A 23,716-nucleotide genomic window follows, 5' to 3' on the forward strand; every position below is an offset into this window, starting at 1 on the left:
GTTATTTCTCCTCCATCACCTTGTTATGCCTTTCCAATTCTTTTTGGGCTGCCAGTTGAGCTTTCCTTTCGTTAGCAGCTTTTACCGCTTCCGTAACCCCACCCGCCACAGTTCCCGCTGCACTTACAGCACCAACAATTAAGGGGATTAGGGGTAGAAGCGGAAGAAATCCTCCTGTTATTTCCTTTAGTGAATATTTCTTCAACATAGGTTTTGACATTTTTAAAACTAAGTGAACCGGCACTATTTAGTTTTTCCTCCTGCACTTTTGTGAGCAAAACACTAATTCTCATATCACCCTTTCTTTGAATTGTACGAACATTAATCGTACAAGGTTTTTGATTTTGGATACAAGACGATAGTTTATCACGATTGATTTGATTAATATATACGTCAGTTGTTACTTTACTCATTTTATTTATGAAAAGATTTTTTCCCTAGTTATTACTTATGTGATATTAGTCATAACACCATTATCCTTATGGATCTGTAGTTCTGTTTCTTCCAAGAGTAAACAATACGCATCAACTTCTTCATTCTCTTCTCTTTCGATGTATAGGGAAGTATCCACTCTATTAGACCTTATAGTTTCCTTTTGCGCACTTAGATCAATCGCGTAGATTGTATATATGTCTTTAAACGACGCCATATCCAAAATGGGCTCTTGATTACCGATGCTTTCGCACACCTTTTGGTAAGACTTATAAGCTTCAGCATAATCATTGTTTTTCCAATTAATTTCCAATCTATCTCGAGGATAAAAGGTTCCATCTAGAGAAACCCGAAGTTGTTTTACGGTAGCATTATCACACAATGCATTATTCTTATCAGTAGTAGTATCTCCATCGGGTTTCTTAAAAATAAGCCATAGGTACCGAGGCTTTCCTTCCAGAACACCTAAATTCCAAGTGTAGGTAGTATGTTCCAATTTAACATGTTGACATCTTCTTTTAAGGTAGGATACATTTAGCGGGGTCTTTGTGTTAAGCCTTCTATTCAACATCTCTTCCGTTTTAACACTAGGAGTATATTCACTAATATACCAACACAGATCATTAACAACAAATTTATTGTTAGCACCGAAAGCATTAGCATCCCCAAAAACCAATCTGTTTTCATTAGTATTCCTTACTCGTTGAAATCTAATTTTAAGGCCGTACAGAACTTTATCATAATCACAAAATCCAAATATACCTTTAAGGGGCACAGCTACGGTAAAACTATTCACTGGTTTTGTCTCATCATTATACATTCCCTTCCTTTGTTTATAGCCCAGGTTATCAACCTTTCCTGTTTTCATATCAGAAATAAAACCTTCAACACACCCCTTACCCACCCTATCACTAGGCGAATATAGCGTAAATTTCAGCATTTCAGCTGTCGCAGAGACATAATCAATCGCTTCAACTTCTTGCGTTCCAATGCACAAACGAATACTATCAAACATTTTCCAGAATAAATCATTTACGAGTGTAGCGTTTGTGTTATTCCCCACTGTTATGTTTGCAATTCACGTGTTTATAATTGATATGTTTGGAATATGGGAGTGACGTCATCGGAAACGGAAATGACGGTTAGAGTAGAGAGTGTGGGAGGAGCTGAGTGAGGCACGCGGTTTGGCATGAGGCCGAAGGCTGGATGATTGGTGATTAAACCGTTGACGTTCACAAGCAGTACATTTTGTGTGATTCCTGGATACAACAATTGGCGACGAGGATGGCTGATATTTCGTTACCTCCACCAGCACCATTCCTGTCGGTCCCAGGGAACCCACAGTACCATGGCGGCGGTGGTATCAGTCGTTTGAAACGTACTTACCTGCGCTGAATTTACAAGCCACGGTGGCTCCACGTAAGCGAGCCATTCTTATTCACTGTTTGGGTACGGAAGGCCAGCGGATTTTCTCCACTTTCGAACCGGCGAACGACACGTTCCAAGCAGCTGTGGATGCACTTTCTGCACATTTAGATTCTCGGCGGAGTCTTCTTCTCAATCACTTTCAGTTTCGTCAGCGGCCGGGTGAGTCCATGATCCAATTTGTGTCTGCACTGAGAGAGCTAGTACAGCACTGCAAATTCGGAGCACTGCAGGATGAGTTAATAAGGGATCAGCTCATTGAAAAGACATCTTGTGTTCCGCTGAGGGAGCGCCAGCTGTTAGAATCTCATGATTTATCATTGGGGAAAGCGGTCGATATCACGAAGCAAATGGAAGCGGCGTTAGCAGCGGCATGTACATTGGCAGACACCACAGCCCCATCTTTGGATACTACAGCACAAGTGCCTGTACAAAAAGTTCAAAGTACTTCCCGGCGTTGCACTAACTGTGGATCACTCGGACATGCAGCCCGGTCCCCGGAGTGCCCTGCAAATGGCCAGCGCTCTCGGAATTGCAAAAAAATGCACCACTTTGCCCAGTGCTGCCGCTCATCGCCCGTCCTTTCAGCTACCACATCTGGCACAGCAACTTCATCACCAGTCGCAATCAACTCGGTGTCCCAGCCAGTCACTGCATTCAAAACTTGTGGATGCTACGTAAATGATATTTTAAACCCGCTTCTGGTTGATACAGGTGCCAAGGTCTCGATTCTCAATAAGGCAACTTATGACAATTTTTTTCCGCACATTCCTCTGAAACAGACTGCAGTGGCTCTGTCGGGTTATGGCAACACCAACATTACCGTGCTGGGTACTGTCAGCCTTCCAGTGCGGTACAAAAACCACACTGCTGCTCCTTCAGTTTTCTACATCACCACAATAGGTGCCAATCTGATGGGGCTGGACTTATTCCACAGTCTTCACTTTCGGCTGACTGATTCCTGTGGCACAGATGTCCTGCAGGTCACGACCACCTGTAACCACATGTTTCCTGCATTGTTTACAAACCTGGGGTGCATCTTTGACTTTGTACACCAGCCTACAGTTAACGCTGCTGTTGCACCAGTCATTCAACCCCTGCGGAGGGTACCTCTGGCTCTCCGGGACCAGGTCACGGCCGAACTACAGCGTCTCCTCGACTCTGACGTCATCGAATCCATCAATGCATCCCCTTGGATTTCAAACCTGGTCGTTGCACGGAAAAAATCTGGGGAGATGCGACTGTGTGTGGACCTCCGGGCAGTCAACAAGGCCATCATTCCGGATAAATATCCCCTGCCCACCGCAGAACAACTCACCACACATTTCCATGGCTCCACTGTTTTCAGCAAACTGGATTTAAAGCAAGGTTACTTACAAGTTCCCCTGGCACCAGTCAGCAGAGACCTCACAGCCTTTGTCACGCACATGGGGGTTTTCCGTTGCAAGCGCATGCCTTTCGGCCTCTGCTCGGCTCCCAGCTGTTTTCAGAAAATAATGTCTCTTCTCCTAGTCGGCATACCTGGGGTGTCAATCTACTTGGACGATATTGTGGTACATGGCGCCACCCAGCCTCAACATGATGCTCGACTACAACAAGTTTTTGGTCAACTCTCTGCCCATCACGTCACACTCAACTCTGCGAAATGCCTCCTCGGGGTTCCAGAGATAGAGTTTGTGGGGTACAAGCTCTCAGGGCAAGGCATCACTCCTATCTTATCACATGTTGACGCCATCCATGCCCTTCCTGAGCCACAGTCAGTATCCCAACTAGCCTCCTTCTTGGGTATGGCCACATATAACCTCCGCTTCCTCCCACAGTTTGCTTCTACTACAGCGCCACTATGCCACCTCCTCAAAAAGGATGTACCTTGGGAATGGACCACGGCTTGTAGCCACGCTGTACAGACACTTAAGCATCAGCTCACTTCTGCCCCCACTCTAGCGCACTTCAGTCTCACAGCGTCCACGATGGTTACCTGTGATGCCTCCTTGGTGGCACTGGGTGCTGTACTGTCACGGCTTCATGATGGGGTAGAGAAACCAGTAGCATTTGCTTTCCCGTTCCCTCACTCCGGCTGAACAAAAGTACTAGGTGGGTGAGAGAAAAGCGTTGGCATGCATTTGGGCATGTGAGCGCTGACATCTCTACCTCTACGGCAGAGCCTTCACGATGCGAACAGACCATCACGCTCTCACGGCACTTTTGACTACCAGCGGCTCAGGACATAAACCATTACGATTACTCATGTGGGCAGCCCGCTTGAATCAGTACAATTTTAAGTTGGAATTTACACCAGGATGGCAGAACACCATTGCGGACATTCTGTCAAGAGCGGTCGTTCCACCATCAATGACTCACCAGGAAACAGACACCGAACCTGATCTAGTGCAACTGCTTCAGGCACCCTTGTCCACTGTTGTTTCCATGGAATCACTTTGTAAAGGGTCCCAGGACGATGCTCTGTTTACCATGCTCCGTACCTACATTAGAGGGGGGGTGGCTGTCCAACGTGAAAGGGGAGCTGTTAGCCTACTACAGAGTGAGGGCAGAATTATCCTGCTGGGAGGATGTCTGCATTGCCAGAGGTCACCGAACCTTGACTCCGGCATCCCTTAGCATGCAGGTCTTGCGCATGGCACATGAGGGACACCTTGGAGTAGTGAAAGTTAAACAGCGCTGCAGAGACATTGTCTGGTGGCCCACCATCGATCACGACATCGAACTGATGGTCAAGGATTGCACTACATGTCTCCTCAGTGGAAAATCCTCTCAGCCAACTCTTGCCCCTCTATCCCCTATACAGTGGCCATCCGCACCTAGGAAATATCTCCAGGTGGATCTCTGTGGAGAACTGCATGGGGCACCAGCCCATGCCTGTTACCTACTCGTGGTGTATGACCTCCATTCAAAGTGGCCTGAAGCTTTGCCGCTGGGGTCAGTCACCACTCAATTGGTTATTCAAAAGCTTGATTCATTGTTTGCCCGGTGGGGTCTCCCGGATATCATTACCACAGACAACGGGCCCCAATTTATTTCTGCTGACTTTACAGCTTACCTGGCAGAGAGAGCTATCAAGCACATTAGAACAGCCATATACCATCCTCAAGCTAATGGAGGTGTGGAGCGCCTCAACCAGACGCTAAAGAACGGCATCCGTGCTTACCTGACCAAAGGTTGGCAGTTTGAAGCAGCTCTCCTGCAAACACTCTTACACTTTCGGGCCTCCAAGCACACAACTACAGGGGTATCCCCCGCGTCGCTGATGCTGGGAAGGGAACTACAACTCCCGCTCGATCGCCTTGGCTTTACCAAGGGTAATCCTACATCGTCAGCTATACGTTTGCAGGTAGAGACTGCAAACACTCTTACACTTTCAGGCCTCCAAGCACACAACTTCAGGGGTATCCCCCGCGTCGCTGATGCTGGGAAGGGAACTACAACTCCCGCTCGATCGCCTTGGCTTTACCAAGGGCAATCCTACATCGTCAGCTACACGTTTGCATGTAGAGACCCAGCAGCAGCGTATGAAGTTGAGGTTTGACCAGTCCAAAAGGGCCAAACCACCTACGTTACAGGAGCGGGACTGGGTGCGTGTCTGGCTGCCTCGGCGTCGCAACAAGCTGCAGCCTCGATGGTCGGACCCATTGCAAATCGTTAAGAGATTGGGAGCAGTCACCTATCGTCTACACAATGGATCATGATGGCATGCGAATCGCTCGAGGAAGGTTCCTGTATCACCGGTCGGGCAAGGGCAGGGAAACATTTTTCCTCTTCTTTCGTGGCAGCTGCCAATTGGGATTGACAACAGGCCTGGGGACACACCTGCACCTCCAAGGGCTCCTCAAGTTGTTCAGCGACCTCAAAGGGCTACGCAACAGCCTACATGGATGAAGGACTATGTGATTGGCTAATTGTTTTTGAAAAGGGGAGGGAAATGTTATGTTTGCAATTCACATGTTTATAATTGTTATGTTTGGAATATGGGAGTGACGTCATCGGAAACGGAAATGACGGTTAGAGTAGAGAGTGTGGGAAGAGCTGAGTGATGCACGCGGTTTGGCATGAGGCCTGAGGCCGAAGGCTGGGTGATTGGTGATTAAACCGTTGACGTTCACAAGCAGTACGTTTTGTGTGATTACTGGATACAACACCCGCTTTGGTGAATTTAAATTTACATAACAAGAAACTATCGGCGAGGTTCAAGTAAGTTTGTTGATTATTATTTATCTCAAAACTTTTTGTTCCGGTCGTATTCCAAACTGTTCCTGTTACGGCATTTACCTTATAATAATCTTCTTTTTTAGTTGAGTTTGAGATGATAATCGTATCATCCAAATCATAAATAGTATCAATTGCCTCCATTCTTTTTATATAACAATAAAAAATATAATAAATACATTTATTATATTTATGTGTGATACTAACAAAATATTTAAAACTTTTGAAAACTCGACCCAAGTACTTCAATTATTCTTTGTCGTTCTTGTGGAGTTAGTTCAGTTTTACCTTTTCTAGCTTCTTTCATCGCTTGTAATTTATGAGACTCCATTTGAGCGTCTTTTATACTCTTTACAGCACCTGCTACATTTCCCACGGCCGAAGCGGTTGAACCAATTAGGTCTTTATGTTTAAGAATAGTTGAACCGATACCCATTAGAGTATCAATTAGCCCATCTCCTTTATTTCTAAATTGATCTCCTACCCCACGATCTCTCCTACACCACTACACCACTCGTAGGCTTATAGTATCCTCTCTCGTATGTGTTATCACGGGAACTTGATCTGATAGGTCAATCAAATCAGGCACTTCTTGCCTTTTTGGGGTTGGGGTATATTCTATCGCAGGAACTTGAAACGAAACCCCCTTTTGTTCAGAAGATTTTAAAAGAGGTTTAAAAAACTTCTCTTGTTTTCTTTCAAACATTTCTTCGCCCATTAGTTTCTGTCTCCACTTCTTCTTTATTCCCTCCTGTTGTTTAACAACTTTTGAAAGTAATTGTTGATGTTCCTTTAATTTTCTTGCTCGTTCTTCAGCATTCATTTTATTTATGCAAAGAAATTATTAGTTATTATATCATCTTCTTTAACAACGATATATTTATATTTTTCAGTCATATGTTTCATATGGCCCTCAAATTCCTTTTTACTACATAATGTAGAACAATTATCCCTACAAAAATTAGTTATATCTAATGCATTTAGTTTGAATAAAATAAAAGTATTAGCATTGTTTCTTATTGAGCGATAAGGGAGTTGAAAGTATGATTGACTGAGATAAATGCAATCACAAGAAGAATGTCTCCCCCTTGTCTTGTAGCTGTCCATAACCGTTTGATTTCTCTCATTAACACAATCGTCAAAGATAACGAGGTTCTTTTTTGTTTCATCTAAATCTTGGGGTGAAGGTATATCATCCGTATTATCAGTGAGAGTACAAGTTGTGGTTGTAGATGATGTGGGTTTTGATTTATTTTTCCATTTTTGTGGAGTATCACAAAATAGTTGTATTACATCTTCAATGTTGTGCTCATTTAGTTTGTGTTGAAGCTTAAATAGCCCAATTATATCTTCTTTTTGAAGGCCGGCATTAAAACCTTGTGATAGTAGTTGGTACTCTGGTTGAAAACTTGACTTTGTGAAAATTATTAAATTTGCATAATCTAAAAATTTTGGAGTAAGGAGCATCTTTAAAAGCAAACAGGTTTTTCCACATCCGCTTGAACCAACTATCAAACATCTTAACGAATTTGGGAGGTTTTTATGATTATTAAATTTTATTTTACTTTCCCAAATGGGTAAAAAAATCATCCATTTTATATATGTTTGAAAATATATAGTGGGTAATCATTCATCCTGTGTGTTATTATCCCTATTATAATTATGTATACATATTAGAAGCGATTCAACCAACCGTCTAATTGTGTTGAATATATCTTGAAATATTTTGAAAATGGGTTCGTCCATTTTACATACAAAAATATTATTTTTAAAGAAGTATAACATAAATGTTATATTTCTATAATTTTAACCACAACTTACCCACATCATATCATATAAATTTTAATTATTTTTTTCATATTATTTTACCTATGTTGTGTTGTTCGTGCTATCATCGTTAAACATACATGTCACTGCTGCTTCCGTAATTTTATTTCGGGATGTAAGATTGTTAATATTAATCATTAGTTTGTTTGTTTTCCAAAATCAGCTCTTGAACAACTACGTTATTTACCTTCAATTGAATGGACGGACCTGCACCACTGATAAAAATATTTGATATCTCAATAGCGCAGATAACTTTACAGTTCACACCCATCAATTCCTTCGGCTTGATGCGATGATTTTCGATGCATGGTTCTTCAGTGATTTTGTTATCGTAAAACAAAGTTAGAATTTCAGGATGTTTATCCGTCTCTCTGTACTTTTCGTATTTGTTTAAAAGTTTTGGATACATTGTTGGTGGGTAACCTTCAATAGCAATTCCTCCATCACATTTTCGCCAAAATATATCAAGTCCGCTATCACGGGCTCTAAACTTGTTCTGGTCCTTTTTCATCTTTTCAATAACATCAGGTTTCATCAAATGTGTTTTAATTACATCAAGAATTTATTCAAACATTTCTATTGTTTTTGTTTCTGCCGTCATTGGGGGGAAGCGTGAATTATACATAACAAGCGGCAGCGAATATGATTCAACTCTGTGCTCTTTAACGTTATTTTCATTCACTTTAATACCCCACAAAAACAACGTTGGTGTTTCAATAAACAGTTTTCTAATACCGCTTTGTGGGTGAGTATGATTGTAATTATATTTAATCATAATACGATAATAAATAAATCCATTGTTGTTGTAATACTTGGGTTCTTCAAGGATAATATTTTTAATATCAAAATTCTGATAAGTCAACGCCATATGTATTTTATATAGGGAAAGTATTTTTTTAAACTAAAAATCAATTTTTTTTAAATTATTATTTCTTATTCAAAGGACTAGTTTGTAATGGTAAGGGATGAGAGTTCCTATATGGAGGGTAACCGACCGCATGACCCTCGGATTGCGACGGGGGTCCGTGCTTGTTCTCCATGGGGGTTCACATTCGCTGTCATAAATATTCACAAATGTTTACAAACTAGCAATACCAATATTCGCAAAATATTTTTTTAACCATATGGTCAGATTTCATCAAATGTATATAATTGAAATAATTAAGTATATAATTAAATTGAAATAAAATAAACGATTTTAAAGGTTGCTGTTAAAAAATGCAGGTTTTCACCTTTGATGCTCATCGTCTTATACACCACCTTATTTAATACATTACATTAGTTATTCATACCTGTTGCTTGTGTCCTTTATGGCTTCCTTAAAAACAGTAAGTTTCCAGTTTGGAATGATTTTCAATTTCGTTTGACTTCCAGATAGGCAGATAGACTAAAACCTAACCTGTGACACCAAATAGATATTTTTTCACCTCCTTTGTCCTCTCAACTCCCTCGTCCTTGCTGTTTATGGTATTATACAATTCATCTTTTTTTTTCTTTTTTCTTTTTTCCATTGATCTCCGAGGGTCTTCACGGTTTGGTTCAATATCAATTGCGAATCTGACGGACAGCTGGGTCTGGTTTCAGACAACTAGTACACCCACTCCGTACAGGAGCGGCAGGAAGGGTTATGTTATTAATTTCTGTGGGGTATATAGATTACAGTAGATCTAGGCACGGGCCTCAAATGTGGGTTTGGTCCGGCAGTTGTCCGACCAATGGGTGCACATTTCAAAAATCGACCCACAACAAAAACCCCAATAAATAATAACAACAGCAACAACAACAATAGTGGCGTGAAGCTATTGTAGATCTGTGATATGTCACAGGTAAAAAAATTATCTTGCTCCTCTGCACATGCGCGATTGGGACAAATTCAGAGTCGATGTACTGGTGAGATACAGGTTTGTTTTCCGATTCATGTTCCGATTGGTGCTCAAAAACAACATTAAATTGAAAATAAGTTGTTCCTCGATCATAAACTGACGTTTGTAGACAGGAGGACAAACAGACAGAAGTGAACCGATTGCTTAACCCCGCTTTTTGCTTCACGCGTGGCATAAGAGCACAACTTCTATTTCCATGGCATTGAGGAAACTCGCCCACCGCTGGAATAGTTATGTGGCACAGTCTGGAAATAAAAGGGAAAAGGATGAACGTGTGCGTTGAATTTCGTTTTGTGCAGGACTTGGGTTTTTGAGAATTTGAGGATTTGATTTTTTTTTTTTGGAGAATTTTTATTTTGAGAATGATGAGAATTTTTTGAGAATTTGAGGACTTGAGAATCAGGAATCATTCCTGATTGGGGTATAAACGTTGGGATCCAGTATTCAGAAACTGTCATATGAGATCAATAATAATGCTGTCAGGTGTTACACTGTCAGGAAAACAAATTCGCAATGTGCCTTCCTTTTGAGGTTGCACAAAGCCAGCTGTCATGTTTTCGATTGCAGATGTCTTGAACCATGCTGCTCCTACACTATAAAGACACCTAGTGGTCTGTACCGATTTTAAGGTAAAAGGCTTGTATATTCGAGCATAGTTCCCAACTTCTTTGCTTGACTAGGACCTTGCTGTAGTTGACAACCTGCCTCACCAGTCCCATAAGCCAGGTGTTGGCTTCACGGTTAAGGTGGCTGGTTTAAGATCTTAGGGTCTTGAGTTTGAAACCCTGTCGTGCTGTTGATATAACATCAGGTGGGTTGATTCAGCCTGCCATCCTTCAGAGGTCGGCCAAATGAGTACCAGCTTACTGGTACCAGGGTCACTGCGTCAGCGGCACTCCATGATACAACCAGCAGCTACAGGCTGCATATACGAAGCAACAACAAGCATCCCCATGTGACTTATTCTCGTTAGTTGCAGCTGTAATAAAAAAATCAAATGAAAGGCTGCTTTCAAATTAAATTTGTCAAATGAGATCAAATGTAATTTCCTTTTACTTGGTCTTGTTATCTGGTTGGTTGCCAGGGTTAGCGCTTTTGATATGTTGCAGAAGCAAATCGATGAAAGGAAAGGAAGTTCAACAACAAGTAAATGGACTGGTACCTGGCGTAACAGCTTCGTGTAACAAATTCATCCTGGTACTGGTACCTGGCGTAACAGCAAATGAATACACTCAATTAATATCTTCAATCATCCAACTTCACATGTCAAGCTTAATAAAATCACATTGCGCAATCTTATTTCTTAGCGATCCTTTATTGCTTGGTATTCTTCTTTGTAATGATATCTGCCGTGGTCTTCATGGTTCATACATGATAATCACCATTGGTTATGTCGTGCGCAGATTGTGGCATTTCATAATTGGTTCATGCTGAGTCTTTTTAAATGTGTTGTGAAATTGCACATTGGCTCAACAGCAATCCTATAATCCCTAAACAATTTATTTTATGGCATATGGCTTGCAATGTGATTTGAAAATAGTATTGACTTATAGAATATGGGACTTTCAAAATGACATAATCTGTCCCAGAATGCTCGGCGCACATTGCACAGAACCCCTAGAAATAGCGATCTCCGAGGCCTGTGAACGTCTATTGTGCATGTACAACAATTTTTGTTACCTAAAACCGGGGTTTACACAACAACAGAGTTGGAGATAGACGCCGTATCTGGTTTGGGTGCTTCTTAACAGCGATGGAAAGGTCATATTTGGGGCTGGTGAATGCACAGGTTAAGTTTAAAGTCAATCTTAAGTCCCCACCTCCTGGGGCATGAACCGGGGATCAAATCCAAAATATTCCACATGCAGTACAAAGTTTCATTAAATAATGTTTTAAAATTTGCCCAGAATTGCACATTTTGATATTTTAACCTTTTGACCCCACCACAGGGGGCAAGGCCAAAAATGATACTGCTCTCGCACATTCTTGCCATGTATTTATCATCGTATACCAAGTTTGGTGAATTTTTGCACAACCATTTAGAAGGAGATAGCGTGAGGAACGGATGGACAGACGGACATAGACAGACAGAGTCAATTACAATATTATACGTTTTTTTTGCATCTATTGCTAAAAGGAGAAGAGTGTGTGTGTGCGTGAGTGCGTATACTGTATATGAGAATTTATGGTAATCAGCAGTGTTTTGTCACATGTCTTCTTATTCATTGATTAAAACTGTGCAAAATGACTTACTGTACTGTACCTTATTGCGTTTTTCCATGGATGGGGGAATTGAACACAGATCAGTTGAGTTAGGGTTAGGTTTTGGGTTAGGGTTATACATGACGTATTACACAGACACACACATGGAGGTGGATGCATTGAGACCTGGGAGGACTCAGTTCCACCTTCTGAAACCCACATATGGAGATAGCAACCAACATCACACATCACACACACACTCACACACTTGGAGGATACATACATACATACATACATGCATACGTATATACGGTGCTTTCAGAAAACAATCACACACGTTCACTTTTGAACATTTTGTTGTGTTACATCCTGAATTTAAATGGATGAAATTGAGATTTTGTTGTCACTGATCTACACATAATGTCCCATAATGTCAAGGTGGATTTTTATTTTTAGAAATTTTTACAAAGTCATTAAAAATGCAACACAGAAATATCTCATTTACATAAATATTCAACCCCCTGAGTCAATACTTCGTAGAAGCCTCGTTTCTCCCATTCTTTTCCCTTCTCCCATTCCAATATTTTGTTTCTCCCATTCTTCCTTGCAGATTTGCTCAAGCTCTGGCAAGTTGGATAGAGAGTGTCAGTGAACAGCAATAAAAGTCTTTACACAGATTCTCAATGGGATTCAAGTCTGGGCTTTGGCTGGGCCACTCAAGGACTTTCATGTTCTTGTTCTGAAGCCATTCCAGTGTTGCTTTGGCTGTGTGCTTGGGGTCATTGCCCTGTTGAAACGTAAATCTTTGCCGCAGTCTAAGATCTTTTGCACTCTGAAGCAAGTTCTCCTCAAGCATTTGCCTGTATATGGCACCATTCAATGTTCCCCCTATCCTGACAAGTCTCCCAATCCCTGCTGCTGAAAAGCATCCCCATAGCATGATGCTGCCACCACCATCCTTCACGGTTGGAATGGTGTCAGATGGGTGATGAGCTGAGCTTGGTTTCCGCCAGACATAGCACTTTGCATTTAGGCCAGAGAGTTCAATTTTCGTCTCATCAGACCACAGAATATTTTGCCTCATGCTTTCAGAGTCTTTCACATGTCTGTTTGCAAACTCCAGGCATGCTGTCATGTGCCTTTTTCTCAGAAGTGGCTTCTGTCTGACCACTCTGCCATAAAGTCTGGAATTGTGAAGTGCTGCAGAGGCTGTTGACTTTCCAGCAGGTTCTCCCATCTCAGCCGAGGAACTCTGTAGTTCTGCTAGAGTGGTCATTGGGTTCTTGGTCACCTCACTGACCAAGGTCCTTCTTGCCCCGTTGCTCAGTTTGGTTGGATGGCCAGCTCAAAAAAGAGTCTGGGTAGTTCCATGTTCTTTCTATTTCCTAACGATGGAGCTCACTGTGCTCTTGGGAACTTTCAACACTAGAAATTGTTTTCTACCCTTCCCCAGGTCTATGCCTCCTCACAATTCTATCTTAGATTTCTACAGACACCTCCTTGGATTTCATGGTAAACTTTCTGCCCTGCTCTGACATGCACTGTCAACTGTGTGACCTTATGTAGAAAGGTGTGTTTCTTTCTAAATCATGTCCAATCAATTGAATTGGCCACAGGTTAACTCCAATCGAGTTGTAGAAACATATTAAGGATGATCAAAGGAAAATGGAGGCACCTGTGCTCAATTTGGAGTATCATAGCAAAGGTTAGTTGGTGTTGATCCCTGGTGTTGGGCTAGCGGCTAGGGTGCCGGCTTAGGATCCTAGGATCCTGGGTTCGAATCCCGGTCAATCGCTGAATTAACGCCAGGGGGGTTGACTCAGCCTGTCATCCTTCCGAGGTCGGCAAATTTGAGTACCAGTTCACTGGTAATTCCCTGCTTGTCGTTAAAGGCGGCAAAAAGGGTTGGCGTCAGGAAGGGCATCCGGCCATAAAACATTGCTTCAAAAAGGGGACCGAAAAACAACAACAACCACGGTTCCCGAAAAAGGCCAACCCCCGCTTGCGGGGAAAAATGGCCTCTAAAGGTGGGTTTTTTTAAATTTATAGCAAAGGGATTGAATTCTTATTGAGTCGAGACATTTCAGCTTTTTATTTTTAATTATTTTGTAAAAAATAATCTGGTGTTTATTTATTAATGTTTAAATTTATTTATATTGTGTTTATTAATAATTATTTTAATGTTTATTAATAAGAAATAATAATAATAAAAGCCTGGTGTTGGCTTAGCGGTTAAGGTGCCGGCTTGGGATCCTAGGATCCTGGGTTCAAATCCCGGTCGATCGCTAAATTAACACCAGGGGGGTTGACTCAGCCTGTCATCCTTCCGAGGTCGGCAAATTGAGTACCAGCTTGCTGGGATGAATGATCCCGGTGTGTACCCCGATTTAGAATAGGTACACCGTATCCCTGCACATCGTAAGAGGCGACTAAGGGTTGGCGCCAGGAAGGGCATCTGGCCATAAAAACATTGCCTCAAACAGGGAACCATGATTGTCATGGGGCCCGCAAGGCTAACCCCCACTGCAGCGGGGAAAATGGCCTTAAAACGATCATTCATTCAATCATATTTTGTAAAAGAAATTCTAAAAAAATTAATTCCACTTTCACATTACGGGGTATTATGTGTAGATCAATGACAAATCTCAAATGAATCCATTTTAAATTCAGGCTGTAACACAACAAAATATAAAAAAGTGAAGGGGTGTGAATATTTTTTGAAGGCACTGTATATAATTTAATTGAAATAAAATAAAGATTTAAAGGGTGTAGAAATTAATTTATGCTACTTTAGGTCTTTGTGGTTGTTGTTATTGTGAGCTCAATTTAGAGTGTCATAAAAAAGGGATTGAAAACATTGATTGAAGATTGAAGAATACCATCAATTTAGACTTGTACGTGCTTCCTGGAGAATGCTGCTTGATATGCGGTAACCATCAATTTAGACGTGTGCGTGCTACCTGCAGCATGCTGCTTGATATGCGGTAATCATCAATTTAGACTTGTGCGTGCTTCCTGCAGCATGCTGCTTGATATGCGGTAACCATCAATTTAGACTTGTGCGTGCTTCCTGCAGCATGCTGCTTGATATGCGGTAACCATCAATTTAGACTTGAACGTTCTTCCTGCAGCATGCTGCTTGATATGCGGTAACCATCAAGTTATACTTGTGCATGCTTCCTGCAGCATGCTGCTTGATATGCTGTAACCATAAATTTTGACTTCTGCGTGCTTCCTGCAGCATGCTGCTTGATATGCTGTAACCATAAATTTTGACTTGTGCGTGCTTCCTGCAGCATGCTGCTTGATATGCGGTAACCATCAATTTAGACTTGTGCGTGCTTCCTGCAGCATGCTGCTTGATATGCGGTAACCATCAGTTTAGACTTGATCGTTCTTCCTGCAGCATGCTGCTTGATATGCGGTACCATCAATTTAGACTTGATCGTTCTTACTGCAGCATGCTGCTTGATATGCGGTACCATAAATTTAGACTTGATCGTTCTTCCTGCAGCATGCTGCTTGATATGCGGTACCATCAATTTAGACTTGATCGTTCTTCCTGCAGCATGCTGCTTGATATGCAGTAACCATCAAGTTAGACTTGTGCGTACTTCCTGCAGCATGCTTCTTGATATCGGATAAGCCGCCGTGGGAAATGGAGCAACTCTGCGAACATACTGTAACTGTACAGTAAGCTCCATGACAATTTTCAGTATCATCAACCAGTCATAACTGGTGGAAAGCCAGTTATGCCATTTCTCACGAAAGACACAGATACTTTTTGTGGTCGCCTTCCTCTTTTTCAGTGAACTTTGGCCCTTCAAAGCTTCATCACTCCCAGTCCCGTGTGACGAGTCCCATGACAGTGTTTCGTTTCCAGCTGCTGCTTGGCCTTATTGATGGCATATTGTTGCCATGATGCAAGTGTACGTGCCAGCGTTGCATGCCGTCTTTCCTTTCCTTTTTCAAATATTGTTTGGAGGACAAAAAATATGGGACAAATGGCATCCCGGGAAGGTTTGAAATGGGACACGGGACATTTGAGTAAAAAACAGGACAATCCCATAATATACGGGACAACTGGTCAGCTTGCCCGTCTACCAACATTAGTTGGTGAATGTTAAATATCCCCACAGTGTCCTTCGCAAAGAGTGGGCGAGCTATCGCCAGTGCCTTGGCAAATTACGAATTCCTGCCTGAAGTACTGCAGGGAAGGCAATGGCAAACCACCCAGAGTATAACCCTTGCTCGATCAGGTAGCTGCTTCGGCGGCACCAATGCTCCTTGACAGAGTATGAGGATTATCACAAGGTTGAAGAAACCTTGTCAGCTTGTTAATAACAGCAGTCTATATTGAAAGTTTTTGAATAAAGTTTGCATTGTTAATCATTTAATTAAAAATAAAAACCTCCATTTAGTATTGTGACCTTCAAAGAGGTCCAAAATAAACCTGAATTTAATTATTGATGGACTTGAAGATGTAATTTGTTAAGAGTTAGAGCGTCTGCTCAAAGGGATATAGCACGGAGATATAGAGGAGAAGGGAGAGAGAGGGGAGGGGGGAGAAAGGGGGTGGGGAGAATGGGGGGGGGGGGGGTGGGGAGAGAAGAGTGGTGGAGGAAGAGTTGAGTATGGGAGGCGGAGGAGAGTGGGATGAGAGAGGAAGGGAGTGGGGGAGGGGATGGGTAGAGTGGGGGAGAGAGGGAGGGAGTGGGGGAGAGCGAGAGGGAAGTGGGGGAGAAAGGGGAGAGAAGACGGTGGAGGAGGGAGAGTAGGGGGGGGGGGAGGAGAGGTTAGTTGGGGAGAGAGGGGAGGGGGGTACCAGGGGAGGGTAGGAAGAGAGAGGTGAGTGGGGGAGAGAGAGAGGTTAGTGGGGAAGAGAGAGGTGATTGGGGAAGAGAGAGGTGATTGGGGAAGAGAGAGGTGATTGGGGAAGAGAGAGGTGATTGGGGAAGAGAGAGGTGATTGGGGAAGAGAGAGGTGAGTGGGGGAGGGAGAGCTGAGTGGGAGAGAGGGAGGAGGTGGTGGAAGAAGTTTCGTTCTGTATCCATCTTGTCCACCCCATTCCTCCCCACCCCATTGTTTGTCCAAGTCTCCATCTATTTTGTTCTTCACCTCAGCTATTGGTATCCCCCGTCTCACTGTTTATTTTGTCTTGTTGCATCCTGATTATTTCAGTGTTCTAGCTCTTTCACGAGCCTTGACTCTGTATAAAAAACCTGTCATAGATTGGCAACCATTGTGCAGGCATGATGGGCCGAATGCTCTCTTTCTGTGTTGAAGTTCCTTGAAAGAGAAGTCATCTATTATATATTGTGAACCCTGGTGTCTGCCTGTGCGTTTGTCTGTGCCCATCACACGGCGACCGCTTCCCGCGCGATGTTTGAAAAGCTCAACATTCACTTTTGAAATGACGAGAGAACGGGCATGAATAATGTTGATGCTAAATTTTATTTCACAAGCAGGATATTTTGCCCTCTTTTTAGACAAATTTAACCTCCGCCGCCCGATTGTGCACCCCCCATTTCGTGCTGGGCGGAATAAATAGCTCAGAGCTTTGGCTCGGAGTGAAAACAAAAGTGCAACACAATTAACCTTTTAAAATCCATGAAATAATTTGTATTGATAGATTAACTAGGGACGACCACTCTTCCTTCTAAAGTATAATTTTAAACTTAGCAGCATTACAGCCAAACACTAACATTTACTTTTACAGCTTTTTCACAGTGCTGGAACAGTAAATCGTAGCTGGCCACACCAAAAGCTTTTATTGTTCAAGGCCAAGACCATTAAAGGCTTCCAGAGGACATTTCAATTGCTCGTTGAATGAGCTTTAAAATACAAAATGTATGAATTACAGTGGTTGTACATGGATGTTATGGGATATATCGAGTTTTCACTCACCCACTGAAGACCAAAAGTGGTCTTATTAAAGCTGCAAATCTAATACTCATGATGATATTAATGGAAAGTTTACTTCGAGGAAGATCATTGAGAGGATTGTTCTTCTGTATCACATAGCTAGCAATTGTGTTGACATGGAGTGTTCACATTTTATCTTTTTCTGGGCAGGCTAAAGGCCAACATGATGGGCCAACAACCTTGCAATGTGACTCATGAAATCTGCTGAATGCAAGTGCTGAGGACTGTTCTTTGAACGATGATGCACATCCTATGTGCGTGCCAACTTTAGTCACTCATTGGACACACACACACATTTATTTGACATCATACAAATTATATATGACACACACACATATATATATATATATATATACTGTATATATATATATATATATATATATATATATATATATATATATATATATATATATATATATATATATATATACATATATATATATATATATATATATATATATATATATATATATATATATATATATATATATATATATATATATACATACAGTCACGTGAAAAAGTAAGTACACCCCATGTAAAGTTTTGACTTTTTCAACATATTTCAACATACAGCTATTTGATCTTCATTTCAACAATATTGATAGATAAAGGTGATATAATATAATATAACAAATATCATGAAACATTTACATTTTGTTGTCCATTGTATAATTTAAATAAACTTAAATGCAAATTTCGCATGTGGAAAAAGTAAGTACACCCCAACATTTATCACTACTTCAAATGCCTAAAATTAGAATGAGGTGCACCAGCTCAGGTGCAAATGATTAGAACATCGTTAGAGAGGATCTTGGAGGAAGCTGTCTTATTTAAACCTCAGACATTTCGTTTGGTTTGCTCTTTGTTGTTGAAGTGTGCGGCGTCACCATGCCTAGATCAAAAGAGCTCTCTGAGGCCTTCAGAAAGAAGGTTATAGATGCCGACGAGTCTGGGAAGGGATTTAAAAAGATATCGAAACAATTTGAAATCAATCATTCGACTGTCTGGAACATCATCTACAAGTGGAGAAGATTCCAAACAACTGCCAACTTGTTCAGGCCAGGCCGCCCCAGCAAGTTCAGCTTGAGAGCAGACGACCGCAAGATGCTGAAAGAAGTCTCCAAAAGAACCCCAGAATGTCATCACGGGACCTACAGGTAGCTCTTGCCACTGTTGATGTCAAAGTGCACGAGTCTACCATTATAAAGAGGCTGCACAAATTTGATCGACATGGGAGGTGTGCCAGGAGGAAACCATTGCTGTCCAGAAAGAACATCAGGGCAAGACTAAAGTTTGCCAATGAACACCAAGGCAAAGACCAGCACTTCTGGAACAATGTGCTCTGGACAGATGAGTCAAAGGTAGAGCTATTTGGCCACAGTACCAGAAGACATGTTTGGCGAAAACCAAAGATAGCATTTGACCACAAGAACCTGATACCAACTGTAAAGCATGGTGGTGGAAATATTATGGTTTGGGGCAGCTTTGCTGCATCAGGGCCTGGGCAGCTCACCATCATATAATCCACTATGAATTCTTCATTGTACCAGAGTGTGCTTGAGGATAATGTGAGGCCCTCTGTCGGAAAGTTGAAGCTCAACCGAAGGAGGACCTTGCAACATGACAATGACCATAAACATACCAGTAAATCCACCAAGGAATGGCTGAAAGAAAGAAATGGAGGGTTCTGGAATATATATATATATACACACAAATACACACACACTAGCACACAAAGGTGGATACTTTAAGACCTGGGAGGTCTCTGTTCCACCTTCTGAAACCCACATATGTAGTAGATAACAACCAACAACACACACACACACACACACACTTGGAGGATACATTCATTGCATGATTACATTTGGGATTGCTCACTCAGTAAGTGTAAGCGGTCCGCTTTTTCCTAGCCTTTTACAGTCGTGGCCAAAAATATTGGCACCCTTGCACTTTTTTAAAATAATGCACCATTTCTTCCAGAAAATTGTTGAAATTAAAACATATTTTGGTATCTACATTTGTATTTATTTGGATTGTAGTGGAACAAAACAAAAAAAGCTGAAAAAATTACTCAATCCTACCTTATTACTAAAATTACTAAATCTTACTTAGAAATCATATAATGGCTGGGACAATATTATTGGCACCTTTTCGAAGTTGTTATAAAATAATTAGATTTCAAGCAGGTGATTCTCCTTTACTTTGGAATTGAACTCACCTGTGGTGAGTTTCAGGTGCCTGCAACATTTTTAAAAATCACTTATTCAACCAGTTTGAATACAGAAAAACAGTCATTCTGCTGTTTTGTGTCACTGTGTGTACCACAATGAGCATGGAGAAAAGAAAGAAAACCAGAGAATTGTCTGAGGAGGTCAGACACAAGATTGTAGCCAAGCATGGACAATCTCAAGGCTTCAAGTCCATATCCAGAGACCTTGGTGTTCCTTAAGTTTAAGGCCCATGGCACTGTAAACAACCTCCCTGGACGTGGCCGCAAGAGAATACTGATCGAAGATTGCAGCGAAGGATTGTTCGAATGGTGGAGAAAGCACCTCAATCAACTACCAAACAGATTCAAGCTGACCTTCAGACACAAGGTATGACAGTTTCAACTCGCACCATCTGCCGCCAACTCAATGAAAGGGGGTTCTATGGAGGACCCCACTGCTGAGAGAGTGATATCAGAAAGCCTGACTGGAGTTTGCCAAAACGCACCTGAACAAGCCAAAATCCTTCTGGGAGAATGTCCTGTGTACAGATGAGGCCAACTTAGAGGTTTTTGGTAAAACACATCATCTCTATGTTTACAGAAAACAAAATGAAGCCTTCAAAGAAAAGAACACCTTCCGTACAGTCAAACATGGAGGAGATTCAGTGATGTTTTGGGGTTGTTGTGCCGCCTCTGGCACTGGGTGCCTTGAATGTGTGCATGGCATCATGAAATCAAGAGATTACCAAGGCATTTTGGAGCACAATGTAGAACCCAGTGTCAGAAAGCTGGGTCTCCGTCAAAGGTCATGGGTCTTGCAGCAGGACAATGACACCAAACACACTTCAAAAAGCATCCAGGAATGGTTCAAGACAAAACGCTGGACTGTTCTGAAGTGGCCAGCAATGAGTCCAGATCTAAATCCCATTGAACACCTGTGGGGAGATCTGAAAACAGCAGTTGGGAGAAGGCACCCTTCAAATCTGGGAGAACTGGAGCAGTTCGCACAAGAGAAGCGGGCCAAACTGCCAGTAGGGAGGTGTAGGAAGCTCATTCATGGATTTAGGAAGCGCTTGACCAGTTATTTTGTCCAAAGGTTGTTCTACCAAATATTAAGTCTCGGGTGTCAATAATTTTGTCAATGCCATTTCTTTTTCTTTTTTGACCCTTAAAGGATATATTAAGTTCTGAATCAAAAACAAAGGTTCTGTAATATTAACAGTGAAATAGAGAATTGTGGAGACCAAATACTTTTGTCAATTTCAACTTATTTTTAGAGAAAATTGAAAGTTATGAGAAAAAAGTGCAATGAGTGCCAATATTTTTGGCCACGACTGTAGAAAGTGGTTCAATGCCTTGAGGCAAATTATTTTTTTGAACGGCTAACTTCGTTTACTCTAGGTTGTGGATACTGATGGGAATGAGGCATCGCTTTTTCATCAAATTTGAACACAAATCTCCAACATATTATTCCACTTAATGAGTCAGTCCGATACTTGCATTGCTTTCTCCCACATCCAGTCAACTCTGTTTGAACCGATTGTGATACCACACATCACAAGTCATCCACCAACCCTCTCACCCTGTGCCTGAAATACCACCACAGAAATTCAGATACTTCACTATAGCTCTTGATACTGATTTACTACATCCCTTCTGATCATTGACTATGTACCGTGATTGCTCTGCCACCACAGATCTCTCTTGCATTGCAAGCACCACCACCACAGCGAATACTGTAAGCAGAACTTCAAGGACTGCCATCACCTTCACCTCCACCACCACCATTACCTTAACCACTGCTACAACCCACAAAGCGCGCTGGAGTCACCCACAATGCCGTTCGGCTTGCTGAAACGGACACGGCGGTACAATGTTTCAGGGAAAGCAAGCTTTGTGACACGTATCCGCTTGCTGGATGGACTGGTGGTAGAATGCACACTGTCGGCCGAAGGAACTGGACGAGAGTGCTTGGAGGCCATTGCCCAGAGACTCGAGCTCACAGAGGTAGAAGGGATTAAACAAACCCCCTTCAGGTTAGGTTGTGAAATGTTGAGTGAGGTTAATGAGAAATGGTCTGAAGGACCTGAAGGAGATTATTTTGGAGAAGCTAGGTAATGCTTGTATACTAATCTTCATCAACACCTTTGGTGCTGTTTTGCTCCACGGCCACACCTGTGTAGGTGTCCCTCTTTGGTTTGTGGTTCTATACTCGGCATCAGCAGACCCGTTGGGTTGACCTTGAGAAGGCGCTCAAGAAACAGTTGGACAAGCAAGCTGCCGAGGCCGTGCTTTATTTTGGTGTCACATTTCCCGTGCCCAGCACGGCCTTGCCTCCGCACGAGGCCACGAGGTACGGGCATGCTTGGTTCAGCATTCCTTAGGCATTCCGGCATTCCGGCTCCCAGCCAGAGCTCCTATCTTAATACAGGAACTAGCTTAAAATTATGGCATCCTTTATCAACTAACTTTTATTGACTTTTCTGCTGTCTCGCACTTCCTAATCGTAAACAATGTTTCGTCATTTGAGGAATACCTTATTTCTCAAGTAATAATAGATTTGATGAGGCTCTCCTTTTGTTTAGTTTTTTTTACTCTCCTATATTCCTTTTAGAAAAAGAGCAGATTGTTAAATTTGGAATGAAAATTATAGGAGTACAAAGATGCTGTGGATTGTTGCGGACAATGGATGAGGACACCTTTGTGAATGCGCAAATGTTTTGCATTGTTGTGGTCTCTTGTTACTCCAGGTACCAGTATTATCTGCAACTGCGGAGTTATGTGACAGAGGGACGCCTGCGATGCTCGTATGAGCAAGGTGTTCGTCTTGCTGCCCTTTCTGCCCAAGGTAAGGGAAGCCCCAATATTTTAATGATACCTGTACCTCCTCAATCTAGCAAGAGTCCTGTATCTGGATTGAGAAATAACTTGTCTTTCTGGTGAAGGATTGGATTGAATTATTATTCCGTATGCAGCCTGTGCCTGCTGGTTGCATCATTGCTAGGAGTGTGGCTGTGCTTCTGAGGCAGTTCCCCCTGTTTCCAGTAAGCTGCTACTCATTTTGCCGACCTTGGTAGGATGATAGGCTGAGTTAACCCACCTGGTATTATTTAAAGGAAGAGCAGGGGCTTGAATTCAAGACCCTAAGATCCTAATGTAGCTCCTTAACCGTTAAGCCCACATCAGGCTTAAGGATAATGTTGATCTGCATCGACGGATAGGTAGACCAATAGATGAAATCAACAAGACGTTGATCGAGATATGCCCAATTTTACAACCCAATATGCCAAACATGCCCAAGATATGCCCAATATGCCCAACAACAAGCCTAATTTTACAACAAACCGCCTGGCTAGGCCTGAGGTTTGACTCGCTAGGGCAGGAATTTGGCCAGAGTGCCTGCAATGACTCTCCAAATCTTTCTTGAAAGACTTGTGGATGACGTCCATGAGCAATCTGTGCTCATTAGCAGACTGGTTACCTGCTTCACATCCTTCCCAACAGATATTTTGATGAAACACGCTAGTCTGACAGTTTGTAGTCTAGTTGAGAATAGAACCCAGAATGGTTAACTCGAAGAAAACTCTGC

The 23,716-nt window shown here is 42.1% G+C and overlaps 1 protein-coding gene across 2 annotated transcripts in view; it reads left to right on the plus strand.

Moving 5' to 3' along the window:
* LOC137436988 (tyrosine-protein phosphatase non-receptor type 14) overlaps positions 1 to 23,716 on the plus strand; it is a 114,918-nt gene that overhangs the window by 30,450 nt on the left and 60,752 nt on the right. The window contains exons 2-5 of one of the 2 annotated variants that reach the window (XM_078787002.1): positions 18,066 to 18,169; positions 21,825 to 22,134; positions 22,311 to 22,480; positions 22,878 to 22,975. In XM_078787002.1, the coding sequence (XP_078643128.1) occupies positions 21,964 to 22,134; positions 22,311 to 22,480; positions 22,878 to 22,975 (439 nt within the window). In that variant the 5' untranslated portion in view covers positions 18,066 to 18,169; positions 21,825 to 21,963. Of the gene's footprint in view, positions 1 to 18,065; positions 18,170 to 21,824; positions 22,135 to 22,310; positions 22,481 to 22,877; positions 22,976 to 23,716 lie in introns of those variants that run through there. The other variant, XM_068131259.2, reaches the window with a different exon arrangement.

The sequence above is a fragment of the Myxine glutinosa genome, chromosome 11, assembly GCF_964187855.1.
Source record: "Myxine glutinosa chromosome 11, kmMyxGlut1.1, whole genome shotgun sequence".
NCBI lineage: Eukaryota > Metazoa > Chordata > Myxini > Myxiniformes > Myxinidae > Myxine > Myxine glutinosa.